General features: G+C 37.9%; 1 protein-coding gene across 2 annotated transcripts in view; it reads right to left on the reverse strand.

The window, feature by feature from the left end:
- Nucleotides 1–12,580, reverse strand: part of Pbx3 (PBX homeobox 3) — a 189,949-nt gene that overhangs the window by 38,398 nt on the left and 138,971 nt on the right. For both annotated transcript variants that reach the window (XM_052182246.1, XM_052182247.1), the window contains exon 3: nt 8,285–8,526. In XM_052182246.1, coding sequence (XP_052038206.1) covers nt 8,285–8,526 — 242 coding nt within the window. The remainder of the gene's footprint in view (nt 1–8,284; nt 8,527–12,580) is intronic.

The raw sequence follows: 12,580 nt of genomic DNA on the forward strand, positions 1-12,580 counted from the left end.
TCCCAACTTGGACTACCCTAACTTAACATACTTCCCTAGCTACCTGTGGTTAATGGCTCCCGACTATTGCGTGGGGCTGCACAGCATAGACCATTTTGTGGAACAATGAGCTCGGTAATCTTTGACTCATCAGACAGACAACAAAGAAATAGCACAACCACACTGTCACATAAACACATAGGCCATCCTCATTCAGGAACATTCTTGGTGAAAATCACAGATGGTCCATCTTATTAAATCTCAGCCTTCAAGCATGTGTAATATTCCACATGACAAAGGGCAAGTATGCAGAACGCACTTCTGCATATCAAAGAGTGACTACCTCAAGAAAACTCATTGTATGGTTAAAATCAGAGTTTGGTCACTTCCCCCAGAATACTATTTTTTATATGAAAACAGATAAATTATTATTATTGGATATTTGGCAAATGTTTTCTCAAAAATGAACCAAGTCAGTCAATCCATCACGTAGAACTAAACAGCTTACAGAATTTGTACCAATGAAAAAATGTTAGTTTTCAAATGAAAATTTGGATTTCTGAAAACCTGTGACCTTAACAGTTTTCCTGGAGACTTTCTGATATTCAGTGTTGACATTCAGGGGTTGAGGGGGTGGTGTGTATTTTCATAGTGTACAATACTGATGTATATTATACACACTAGATATCCCAATCCAGTGAGCTAATACTTCTAAAATAATTAGTACACTATACTACAAAAGCATGTATAGGGAGAAAATCTATTCAAACTACAAATTAGACTAATGGGTTCCCAAGGAACAGAGCAGGTGTTCATTCATACAGTATCAGATTACTACTTATCAGTATTATTACTACTTTTTTGGTGGTTAAAAAAGGATATCTTCAGTTTTCTGAAAAGGTCACGGGTATCTAGCTATCTCTCCTCTCTTCCAATGTGTAAGCCCAGAAATCCCTTATAAACTTCAACTGTATGACAACTGATTGATTAGGGGATTCAATGCATGAGTAAAGCTCATCTCTATCATGCCTAAGATTAGTGTCTGCAAAAGGTAAACGCAATGTTCTTCTCAGAAATGTTTGATGGGGTTTTTGTTGGTGGTGGATTTTTTTTTAAAGTCAGGGTCTCACTATCTCACCCTGGCATACCTGGAACTTCCTAAACCAGGCTGGCCTAGAACACAGAAATCCACATGCCTCTTCCTTCCAAATATTAGAATTAAAGACATAGGTTGTCACTACATCCAACTGAAGGGTTTTTGTTGTTGTTTGTAAACATTTAAAAATTAGGCTAACCTGTAATAGCTTGTTGTTAATTTTTTAAATGATTAATGAAGACTTGAACTTTCCTATTATTATAAATGTTGATAGAATCTACCAAGCAAAGCTTCTAGGGGGTGGGGGTCTTCAGAAGTTTTAAAAGTCTAAGTCCTACAAACACAAACTGAGAACTGTTTGGCTGGAGTATAAATGGAGTTCTAATGTTCTCACTGAGCTCTGCAAATTTCTGTAAAGCTACTTGTATGTTATGGTTGCAGGGCATATGTCACTGTAAGTAATTTCAAGACATTATGAGAATGATTCTTGAAATATTAGCTTTCTTTGTTCTTGTCTGAATTTTACCCTCTCCAGGATGAACATTTTCTTTGTGGTTCCTAATAAGCATCTAGAGGCTCACAGGGAAAAAAAAGGTTAAAAGAAAAAAATTGCATTTAAAAACTCATAATTTCCCGAAAACATTTGCTGAGCGTCTCACAACTTATTAAAGGAAGCCATCTATGAATGAGAATGCTGACAAGCAATTTGGCATTAGCCCAGCACTCAGAGAACTCAGAGCTTTTCTTTAAGCCAGTAGTTCATACATGATTAATTAGAACATCTCATTTATGTGTGTGCACTTTAGCTCATTACTCTAAGTAAAATTCGTTAAGTATTTACATTTAGATAATTAAAATCTGGGTACACCCTTAAGAAAGATGCATACACTTTAGACAAAGTGGTATTTTTTCCCTACACCACTGAAAGTAAATTACAGCCTCATTTTCGGCATCATCTGTCCTGGCTTCTGAGGAAAGCACAGCAGTGCCTTATCACCCACTCTTTAAAAAGGTGTACTTTCATAAAAATGGATGGCAGAGTGGGTGCTCAGGGGACTGCAGAGCTGTTTGGAAAGTCCACCGAAACATGCTCACTGAACTCACACTGCAGGCGCCCACGCACCTCCCTGCATCCAAGACAATGTCACTAATACAGACACTTTTCATCATCTTAGTACCAAGTGGAATTATCAGTTAAAAACTTGCTAGCAAATATTTGTAATATAAATGCCAATTTACCTTGATTAATTAGATTTTTTAGGAAAAGGAGTTTTGATTTTTTGAACTTTCTGAAAAAGTATTAGTAGAACCCCCTCTTTCTTTCAATCCATTCACTGAAAACTAAGATGAATTTCTGTGCTGTAAAACATACACTATATTGATGCAATTTACATAAATCATGAAAGGTTTCATCCGATAAAATATTTTAATCAATCCTCCTTATAAGTTCTTTTCCTCCCATTTACTCCTTTCTCTTTAGAAAACAGAAACCAACTGATAACCTAAGATTTAAAATATTTAGATTTTAGATAATGGTCTGGTGATATTTTTTAGTTGGTACAACTATCTCCTTGATATCCAATATTTGCATATATTTGATTTATATGCAAAACTAAAGTTTTCAGTGGTTCTTAAAATTTTTTTGATGGTGCCTTCTTTCAGTTGAAGATCATTCTCTCTTTTTTGAAATTCATATAACTGAATGTAAAACTGTAAAATCAGATAGAAGACAAACAGATTTTTAAACAGTTTGATAATCAATTCTAAAAACTGAATCAGTCTTTGCAACTATCTACATAAGATTAGTGTTAGCAACAGTTAATATAACTCTCATTCTAAAACCTAATTTTGATGGAATAACTCTCTCTTAAAAGCAGATGCCCCATCAGGTGATATTTGCATGCTTATAGTCCTAGTTACTTCCAAATTGAAGCAGAAGATTCACTGAACCCAAGAATTTGAGCCCAGCCTCAAGAGCACAGTGAAACCCCATTACAAACAGTAGTTGCTCTAAAATCTGACTTCAACTATTCATTTTCTAAATGTTTTGATCACTTCACATGACCTTACTCTAATGTTAAAGATTTTCATACTCGTTGAATGTTTATTAAATCTACAAATTCTTATTTGAGGATAAAAGTGAACATTAAAAGATCTTGTATAAGCCAGCTGGAAAGAGATCAATATACAGCCAACCAACCAGTAACTTACTTAGAGAAAAAGAGAGGAATATGCAAATATTCCTTCCAAGCAAGAAAAACCTGGCATGAAAGCTAGTGGGTAAAACTTGGCTGCATATGCTGGCATATTCCTGTAATCTCAGATGCTCAGAAGGCTGAAGCCAGAGGATCACAAGTTCAAGGGCAGCCTAGGTAACTCAGCTAGACCCTGCCTTGATATAAAGTCACAGGGGCTAGAACAGAACACTTGTTCAGCACATCTGAGACCTTAAAGCAAGCCACTTCCCCTGAAGCAATAGGTGAAAAGAGCCTAGTTAGAGAGATGGAAATATAAAACTGACACCAGCTAGTGCCCTTTGTTTATCTACATAGCTATTAGGAAAGGCAAAATGGGATGAGGCATTTGTGGTAACACAGCAATATATCAGCGCCTTTTTTTGCCACTACTACAAATTGAACCTAGGACCACATACCAGCTGAAGGGATCCTTCACTGAGGTACATCCTCCACTGGTAACATCAGCAATTTTAACCTGGTAAAATTCCTTTAAAAGCAAAGGTAATTTTTGCCAGCAAATTTAATTGTATAATGTAGGGATACTCCAAAACCACAAATATAACCTTTACTTTGGTTTAAGTTCTTCCACCCTCCATTCCCCAGGAGCCACAGGTTCTTTGTAGTCTTTTGCTTTTGTAAATAGCACCTGGATTTGAGTGCATTCAGAATTTTGTCTAGTTCTAGTGCTTTAGTGGATTTGGGATGAATTCAAGGAGGTTTCTAGTCGCTTAAGAAAGGTTGGGAACCTTACAATATTTTTGCCTTCAGCAAAAATGTATTTCAATATAATTATAGTAGATAGCTTTCAATGTGTCATCTCTATTATAGCAGCTGTAAATTACAGCATGAATTGCCTGTATACAAGCATTTCTTCTGCTACAAGCAGAGTGGGAGAGCTGCATCACGCATGATATATCTTTTCCTCTTCAACTGAGGACAAACACTGAGGTCAAATCTCATTTGCAAAACCAGTGTATCCACAAGGTAGAGAAACCAAGGAAGCACAGCTCATCCTGGAGTTTCAGTTCTTAAAACCCAGACTCATTAGCACCCATGGCTTATGTTCATTCAGAATTCATCTATTCTAACATCTGGGCCTCTAGTCATAGGTACATATTTGAAAAATACAGTAAAAGCATTTTCTAAGAATTGTAGCTAATGAAGATGGAGGCTTGTCTCTCAACAAAAAGAAAGCAATAAACTCAAGATGAAGTATTGCAAGGTGTTTGCTGAAAGCCTTGGAAAACTATCATATCCCTGCTAGGTGTCAGGTCAATGGGACTAAAGCAGAATGGTAGTGTTTCCTGTTGGATGATAGTAATATTTAAAAACCTTCACTGTAACACACAACCAGTATGTAATATTTCAGAAACATTTATAATTGAAGTTGGATGATTATCCCAAAATTATTAAATTCCTGAATCTATGAAATAGAGATATATGATCAAAGAACATTTTCTGGAGGGGAAAGAAAAAATTCTACAGACAACCCATCCCTAATATGTAAAGCTGAACCCTGTAGCTTAGATGTGATTTTACTCCTGCTGTAGCTTGCTCAGCTGTGACTGTGGCTGCGCTTGTAAAATGTAAAGTTCTTTAATTTACTGCAGTGGTGATGTTTGTTAATTTTATGGCAATCTAAATCTGAGCAGGCTTCAGATACATTTTCATTACAGCTTCATTGCAAAACACAGCAGAGTAAATACCGCTTAAGATTCTGATGTAGCTTATTTCTTTGAGACTCACAGAATTTGCCTTGACACACAAGGCCTTCCTAGTTCCTGATAAACGTTTTGCCATTTGGCATTCCCATGATCACTTTTAAGAAGAAAATATGATTTTTGGAAAGTCTTTAAGATACTTGTTTTCATATTTTTGTTCCCATTTCAAACAAAACCCAACATAGGCTGATCCTTGGATGTCTGACTATGATGGCCTGCATTATTTTCCAGCTCTTTGTGTGACAATAAAACTCAATAGACAAGGATGGTCTGTGATCAGAAACTGATCTGATGCCTGATTCTGACACTGATGTATGATCCTGAACAATCAACTCATCTAGAGAATGGAAATACAATTTATTTTAGATGCTACTCCTTCGCCTTACTTAACTCTGTTTAGCCATTCAAGCAACCGAAGCCCCTTGTTCTTGTGTCCAAACAAAGGGAAATCTCTTCCTGTAAAACAGCACTGACAGAGACACTGCGCTAAAGCTGTCCAAAGACAACACAAGAGGTGAAACACCACTACTTCATCTGTAAACAGCTGAGACTACAAGATAACATCTGTAAACTACAGTCCTGCTAAGTCTATGAACACTTCATTATAATCTGTCTGTTCATGGTGCTGAAAAGACTCTACATGTTAAAAATGAGGAAGGAAATATACATAAAAATATCTACCAAGCCACTAACTGTATCCAGAAATACAATTCATTGTAACATTTAAATGTGATAGTTATTTTTCTATTTAATTCAAATACAATCTTTTAGTTTGTGTAGAACTGGTATATAGTGTGTATTTTAAAGGTAAAATGTGTGCACATGTGTACACACATACACACACACACACACACACACACACACACGCCCTAGTGAGCTGATTTTGTATGAGTTGAGACTGAAGTCACTAAAGTCTCTTGGAAGCTTGTTAGGACATTTCTAAGATAAGAATGCTTGAGTCCTTGCCTTCCACTGATGCCAGCTTTACCCAGCTTCTAACAGAGCCATCTGGGTGAAGTAGTGAGTCTGGTGCAAAGAAAGAATACTGTGACAGGGACAGTCAGGACCAGCCAGAACAGTGATGCCATTTGGCCCCAGCATACCCGTTTCTATGCAAGGTGACTAGTGGCAGTTGCCTAGAAAATATGCATATATCTATTTAGCATAAAGTTATACAATTAGGATTATACTACAAATTAGAACCATTTTCTACTGTTTATGCTCAGGGCAACCTTTCAACCATGAGTTATTTTGTTTATTATCAATTATTCACGTCAAGTCAGAAAGCTGGATTTTTTCATACACATGAACAATAATTTCCCCAAAGTTCTTATCTGAACATTTTCTTCCAAAATGTATGCTTGCAAATGAAACATACTTTTGAATAGCAGAAAGTTCTTCCCAGAAAATAGAAAATTTTGTAGTATTAATTTGCATTTCATTTTAATATACACTGTATGTATCTTTCTACTCTTCCTTAAAATGCTCACCTCTGGGATAAAGATGTAACATTTGTTTAATACCATCATTATCAGAATGTAAGAAAAGGCAAGGGTACGGGGCCAACATATACAACTGAAAGTGTTCAGAGAGCTGTGATAAATCAGTACTCAAACCAAAGAGTGGTTTCCAGGAATCAATAGAGTAGGAGTAAAGGGAGGAGGAGAAAGCAGAAGAGGGAGAGGAGGGGACAGATAGACACAGAGAGACCACGCAACAAGGACTGTTAGGGCAGTGGGCATGCTCTCAGTGCTGTAAGGTTATGCATCTGTCCAAGCACACAGACTGTGTGAGACCAAGAGAGCTCTTGAAGAGAATGTGGACCCTGGGTGGTGATGTGTCAGTGCTGGTTCATGAGCCATAACAAACAGACCTCTCTATAGTAGGCGGTGCTGCTAAGTAAGCCACGCATATGTGGGAGTGAGGAGACATCTCTCAGGTAGAGTACTGTGATCCTAAAACTGCCCTAGACTTTTTTCTTTAAGGCAAAAAAAAGTCACCAGGAACACTCTACACAAACACACACACACATACACGCAAGCAGAGTTCCCACTAAAGTGGATGGGCATTATGAATAACCACCAACATATAGTATTTATGGGTGAAATTATATTAAAAAAAAAAGAAGTGAAGGGGAAAGACAGTTGAGATTGGCGGGATGCTGACTGCTTATCTGGGCAACAACTCTATGGTGCCACCTGCATGATGTGCTGCTATTTTATGTGAGACTGTGGTCCAGCCTTGCTGTTCAGGCTGGCCTTAAATTCCTGGTCAGAAGCAATTGTCTTACCTAAGCCTCCCTAGTAGCTGAGGCCAGAGACAGACAACTACACCGAACAGCTTATTGTTTTGACCCCACATATGGCAATTTTACAGGATTCAACATAAGTGACCTCTTTACTTTTACGTATGTTCAAAAGTAGACATTATAGTGGATCTTCTAAAGACCTTTCAAATGAGACTCCGGGTTGAGTGAGAAGTCCTTAAACTAAGGATTTTAGCTTTAAATCACTAACTTAAATAGGTTGAAAATTGACCACCCACATTATCATATTACACTGAATCCAGGAACCACTTATTTAGAGTTAAATTGGCAATGTGCCTTTCTGTTGTTGGCACATAGTACTAAAACATAGCTTAAACTCAGATAACCTGAGGCTCAATGAAGTATGGCCAGTAAGTTTGATGAGATTTTTAATCTTTATTCTTTATGGTCAGGGTTTTAGCATGGAATGCCTGGTCTGCCCTGTCCTGTTATAATCACAATTAAGCAGGAGGCCTCATCTTCAGATGATCCCAAAAACTCCTTCCACATAGCCTAGCACAATCCACAGAATTAATTCCTACCAGGATCCTAGAACTTAGTATACAACATCAAAAGTTCACAAAGCAAGGACGCTTCCCCTTTACAAGCTGTTAAGGCTTATGAAAAAAAGCCAGTGCCTAGGTCCAGTTCTATAGAGCTCTTCAGGGCACCAAGAGGTTAGCAAGAAGGAAGGACTTACAGGTGTGGTGGTTAGGTAGGTATGAATGTGAGGAATGAGGGAACTGAGACAAAGAGAGAGAGGGTTAGCTTTGCCCCGAGTCATTTCATGGCTCCCACAAACCCCTTGGTTTTGTACATGCATCATCGTTGCTTCTTTTAGTCTATGTGTTAACACCTACCCCTTATGGCCCTCGGGATTGGTTAGTACGGTCTAGTAGAAGAGCAATAGAGGGTTTGTGCAGGACTGAGGGTGGCGGCTGCTGACCTGTTCATATTTCTCCAGTTCTGTGTGATAGATTTGTCTGATCTGGGTCAATTTGGCTCTGTAATCTGAGTGTTCAATAGAGTTATCTGAAGAACCTCCAGAGGCTGCCGCGGCTGCAGCTGCTGCCGCCGATCCCCCACCTTTCTCAGGACCTGAAACCCCTTCTGCCAAAAGCATATTGTCCAGTCTCATTAGCTGGGGGTCGGGAGGGTCTTCCTCCTGGGCTCCTCTGATGCTGAGACCTTCAAGGAAAGAGAAAGACAGAAGAAGCGAGAGACAGAGGACAAACAGTGTGAGTATTTTGTTTATTTGAGAAAATGATCAAACAACATCAGTGTACTACAATTCATGCTGAGAACTTCACTGCTCACATTTGATAAACAAGCCTGACTATGAAAATTGTTTTTAAAACACATTTACATGCATCTTAGGACTCCTAATACTCCCCTTTTTGATGTAACTCCAACTTGGACTCTTTAAAAGAGATAAGCCTGACTTCTTAGAATATTCTGATTATCTAAATTTCAGATTTAAATGATTTATGCATAAAGTAGGAAGGAGTTCCTAAAAATAAGAAAATAATTCAGACATACAATCATCAATGTGTGCTCAATCTGTCTCTCTGTACAGAGAAACAGAATTAAAAATTCACATAAAAGAATCTTAATTTACAAACTGTTTTAAAAATTGGGAAATAATCAGGACTAGATGACTTTTTATCACGCAATCTCAAAAAACAAGATACATTCAGTATGAAGTCATTAACTAGACTTGAACACATATTAAAATAGCATTGTTAGGCACATGCCAGCGGGCTGCACAAAGACACCAAATACAGTTTAAAATGCACCACTGACACAGCAATTGAGTACTGGGCACAGTAGCCTCAATCTCATTCTGCTTTTAAATCAAGAACCTCCAAGTGATGCCAGTCAGCAACCTCTTCTGAGTACTATAGATCACAGCTGACAATTCATAGGTTTAATCAGGTCACACAGGCTTTCTGCCAAGATGTTTTCAACAACACAGAAGACAAAGTTTTAAAATAATTATCATGGTATAAAAAGCACTGGAGTCATGACAGCTCAAAATCAGCATTTTCATTAATGTGTAACACAATCTAAACTATCCCAGCCCAATTAACCTCTGTAAATCTGTTCAGAAGCAGGTTCCCCACACTAGTTACAAGCCATGGGGAGGGGGAGTTGGCATCTCACATGTCTGCATTTGGATTCTGCCTCTTGCTCTCGTGCCTGTTGTTTATCCACAGTAGCATACACTCTGTGTCTGGTGTAACTTACATGACAGTAACATCTATAAGCTGCCAAGTATGCAACTGATCACCAGCTCTGAGATTTCATATGCTAACCTACATGTACCATCAATTCTTTTACGAACAGACTTCATCCACAGACACCCTGAATTATACTCACAGCATGACAGAGCTCTTGGTTGCTTTAGCTCAAATACACAACTTTGATTCCCTCCCCCAAACATTTTAAAGCTGTCACTTTTGCTTAAAAATAATTTCAACTGAATAATACAACTAAGTCACCATAATTTAAAATTATATCAGTTGCCTGTTCAGAGACAAATAAGATCTGAAAATTATAACATATGAAGGCAATAAATTCATTTAGGGAAACCAAAAGTTAGATAACTCTTAAAGCTAAAATCTCTAGGAACATGTCATTGATGATAGCAAGGAAGACAAACACATATTTGCTAGTTACTGGGGGACTAGAAAGAACTGCCTCATTGTGTTCTAGAACTGCTCCATATTGGCTAAGTTTGTGTTTTCTACTTAACATCTTTCTTTTCTTCCTTCTAAAACTCTAAAATGTTTCAAGTCTTAAGACCATATGACTAGGACCCACTCCTGCTACCACACCTCGTTCTCCATGCCCTGGTGTAAGTGAGCTCACTGGCTGACTTCCTCTTGCACTTCCAGTTCTGTTTCATTGTACATCAAGTTAGGCTCTTTATATTTACCTGTTTTAAGTCAAGTTTTGCTCACTTTTTGGGGGTGTGTGTGTGTTTATTTCTCCTCATTTCTAGATAATTATAGGTCTTCTGAAAAGAGGGAATATTTTCTGTGTTGGTGAGTGATAGGGTCTCACTACATAGCACAAGACTGACTGCTCTGCCTCGTTCTTCTGAGGCTGGGATTACCTACAGGTGTAAGCCACCATACCTAGCTGCAAATGTGTATATTTTTTAAAAATATGACTTCAAGTCATGTAAGGTTTCTTCATGTTTCTGTAAGGTTTCTTCATGTTTCTGTAAGGTTTCTAATTTCCCCTTTATATGTAAGCACACTGATCTTTTCCTCATGGCATGTGGTAAGGTCCTTTAGCAGTACATCAACAGCAGAGCTAACACTACACTTCTTTGAGTTCCCTGCACAGTGTGGCAGACAGGAGTAGATGCTCACTGGCCAATACACCAGGGAAACAGACCATGAGGAAAGGTCATCAGGACTACAAAAGGCATGAAGTGACTATGTACCTGTGGCACTCTAGTACACTTAATATTGTATATAGACCACCACCGTGCTACTAAGAGGTTCAGTAGCAGTGGATATGAGAAAATGTATAAGTACACATTGTGACAGCTCTAATACTTTCTTATGATGCCTGATTTCTAAAACCATAAGTAAATCAACATTTGCATGCCTCGAGAACAAGAAAGCTGTCCTAACGAAATCCTTTTGTATTTATTTTCTAAAGTATGTGCATCAAATCCCATGAGAAAAATCGTGTCCTAACAGAAACTTCATACCCTGTCAATACAAAGGACTGAAGAACATTGTGCAATTAGGCAGCATTGAGAAGGCTGTTTATCAATAATGAAGTTATTTTCAAAACTGTAGTTTGAAAAGTAAATATATTTACCTATTAAGCAAAGTAATAATCATGGGATGCCTAAACTTGATTCATAAAGTTATTTTCTGTTTGAATACTTGTATCTGTTTCTTGATTTAAGTCATTATTTGATTTCTCAGTCTTACTAGCTACCTATCACTACCACTAGACTCTCTAACCTCCCTAGGGTACACATGGCTTCCAATCACAACATCCACTCCTCTGGGCACCTATAAACATTTTTAGGAACGTAGATTTGCAAAGGCTAGATAGTATGAATCAGCCCATGGCATCAAAAGGTCCTGATAACTTCCCACTGAAACTTGGTGAAACAACAATTAAAATTTTTCAATTCCAATGTGTGTATTCTGGAGCACAAAAATAGGCTTGTAAAGTTTTACATCAAGGCTTTGATTATCACAGCATATTATTAAGTTTTGTTTTGTCTTGTTAGAGGCCAAAACAAAACAAAAACTCAGAACTTCATTTACAGTCTACTTAAGCCATGCCTTTCATTTCAGTATCCACAAGATCCAGACAAATCATACAAACACAGTAAAACATTGTTTAACAATGAACTTGGCTTTGTTATAAGCCCACAGTTTTTGCATATCTTTCAGCAAATCCTAATTAGCTGTCTTTCAACACGCTGTGCACCTGCCCCACAGATAATGGGAGAGAGCATCTGCATAGACAACTGCATCTGAGGGCAATAAATAAATTACGGGTCAAAATTATTATAAAGCTTTCTCCACATACACACACACCCTTCACAATACTAAGCTGCAGATGTGAAAAGTACCTACAGCCCACTCAAATGGTATGATTACGGGGCTGTTTCAGTTCAATAATCTGACTGTAATTCAGGCATTTTCAACAGCTCATTAAGGGTTCATTAATATATAGGCGAGCTTTTGAATTATAAATAAGCAGATTAGGAATCTGCATTGGCTGGATTGTGCAGCCTCCAGCAGTACAACAGTATCCACAACAAGGCTTTACCTGAGAGGAGAAGATGCAAACTTGGGTCACTAAGCTTTGTAGCTCTCTCTTCTCAAGGACCAAAGCCACTAGGCTACAAGTAAGCTGTCCGTCCAGGATCAGAGTGGCTTCAGACCACAGCGACTGCAGATACGTCATTCACATGTCAGGAACCACACTAAGGTCCAGACTTACAGCATCTCCATCCACAATTGTAAAATAGGAATGAATTAAAGTGAGGAAACCATTTTGTTGGTAGAGTATGTTATTCTCCAAGAAATTAGAAACTTGGGTTTCTTCCCTAATAAGCAGACTATAAAACAAGACTAACTATACATAAAGCTTGGCCTATAAGGTCTCTGTGTTTTTTCTGACACATGTATTTTTGTTCATTTGCCTCCGATGCTGCAGTTGTAGCTCAGAGGACAGTAGTTTAGCCGAATAATGTAAA

Source organism: Apodemus sylvaticus, chromosome 5, assembly GCF_947179515.1.
Source record: "Apodemus sylvaticus chromosome 5, mApoSyl1.1, whole genome shotgun sequence".
Classification (NCBI taxonomy): Eukaryota; Metazoa; Chordata; class Mammalia; order Rodentia; family Muridae; genus Apodemus; species Apodemus sylvaticus.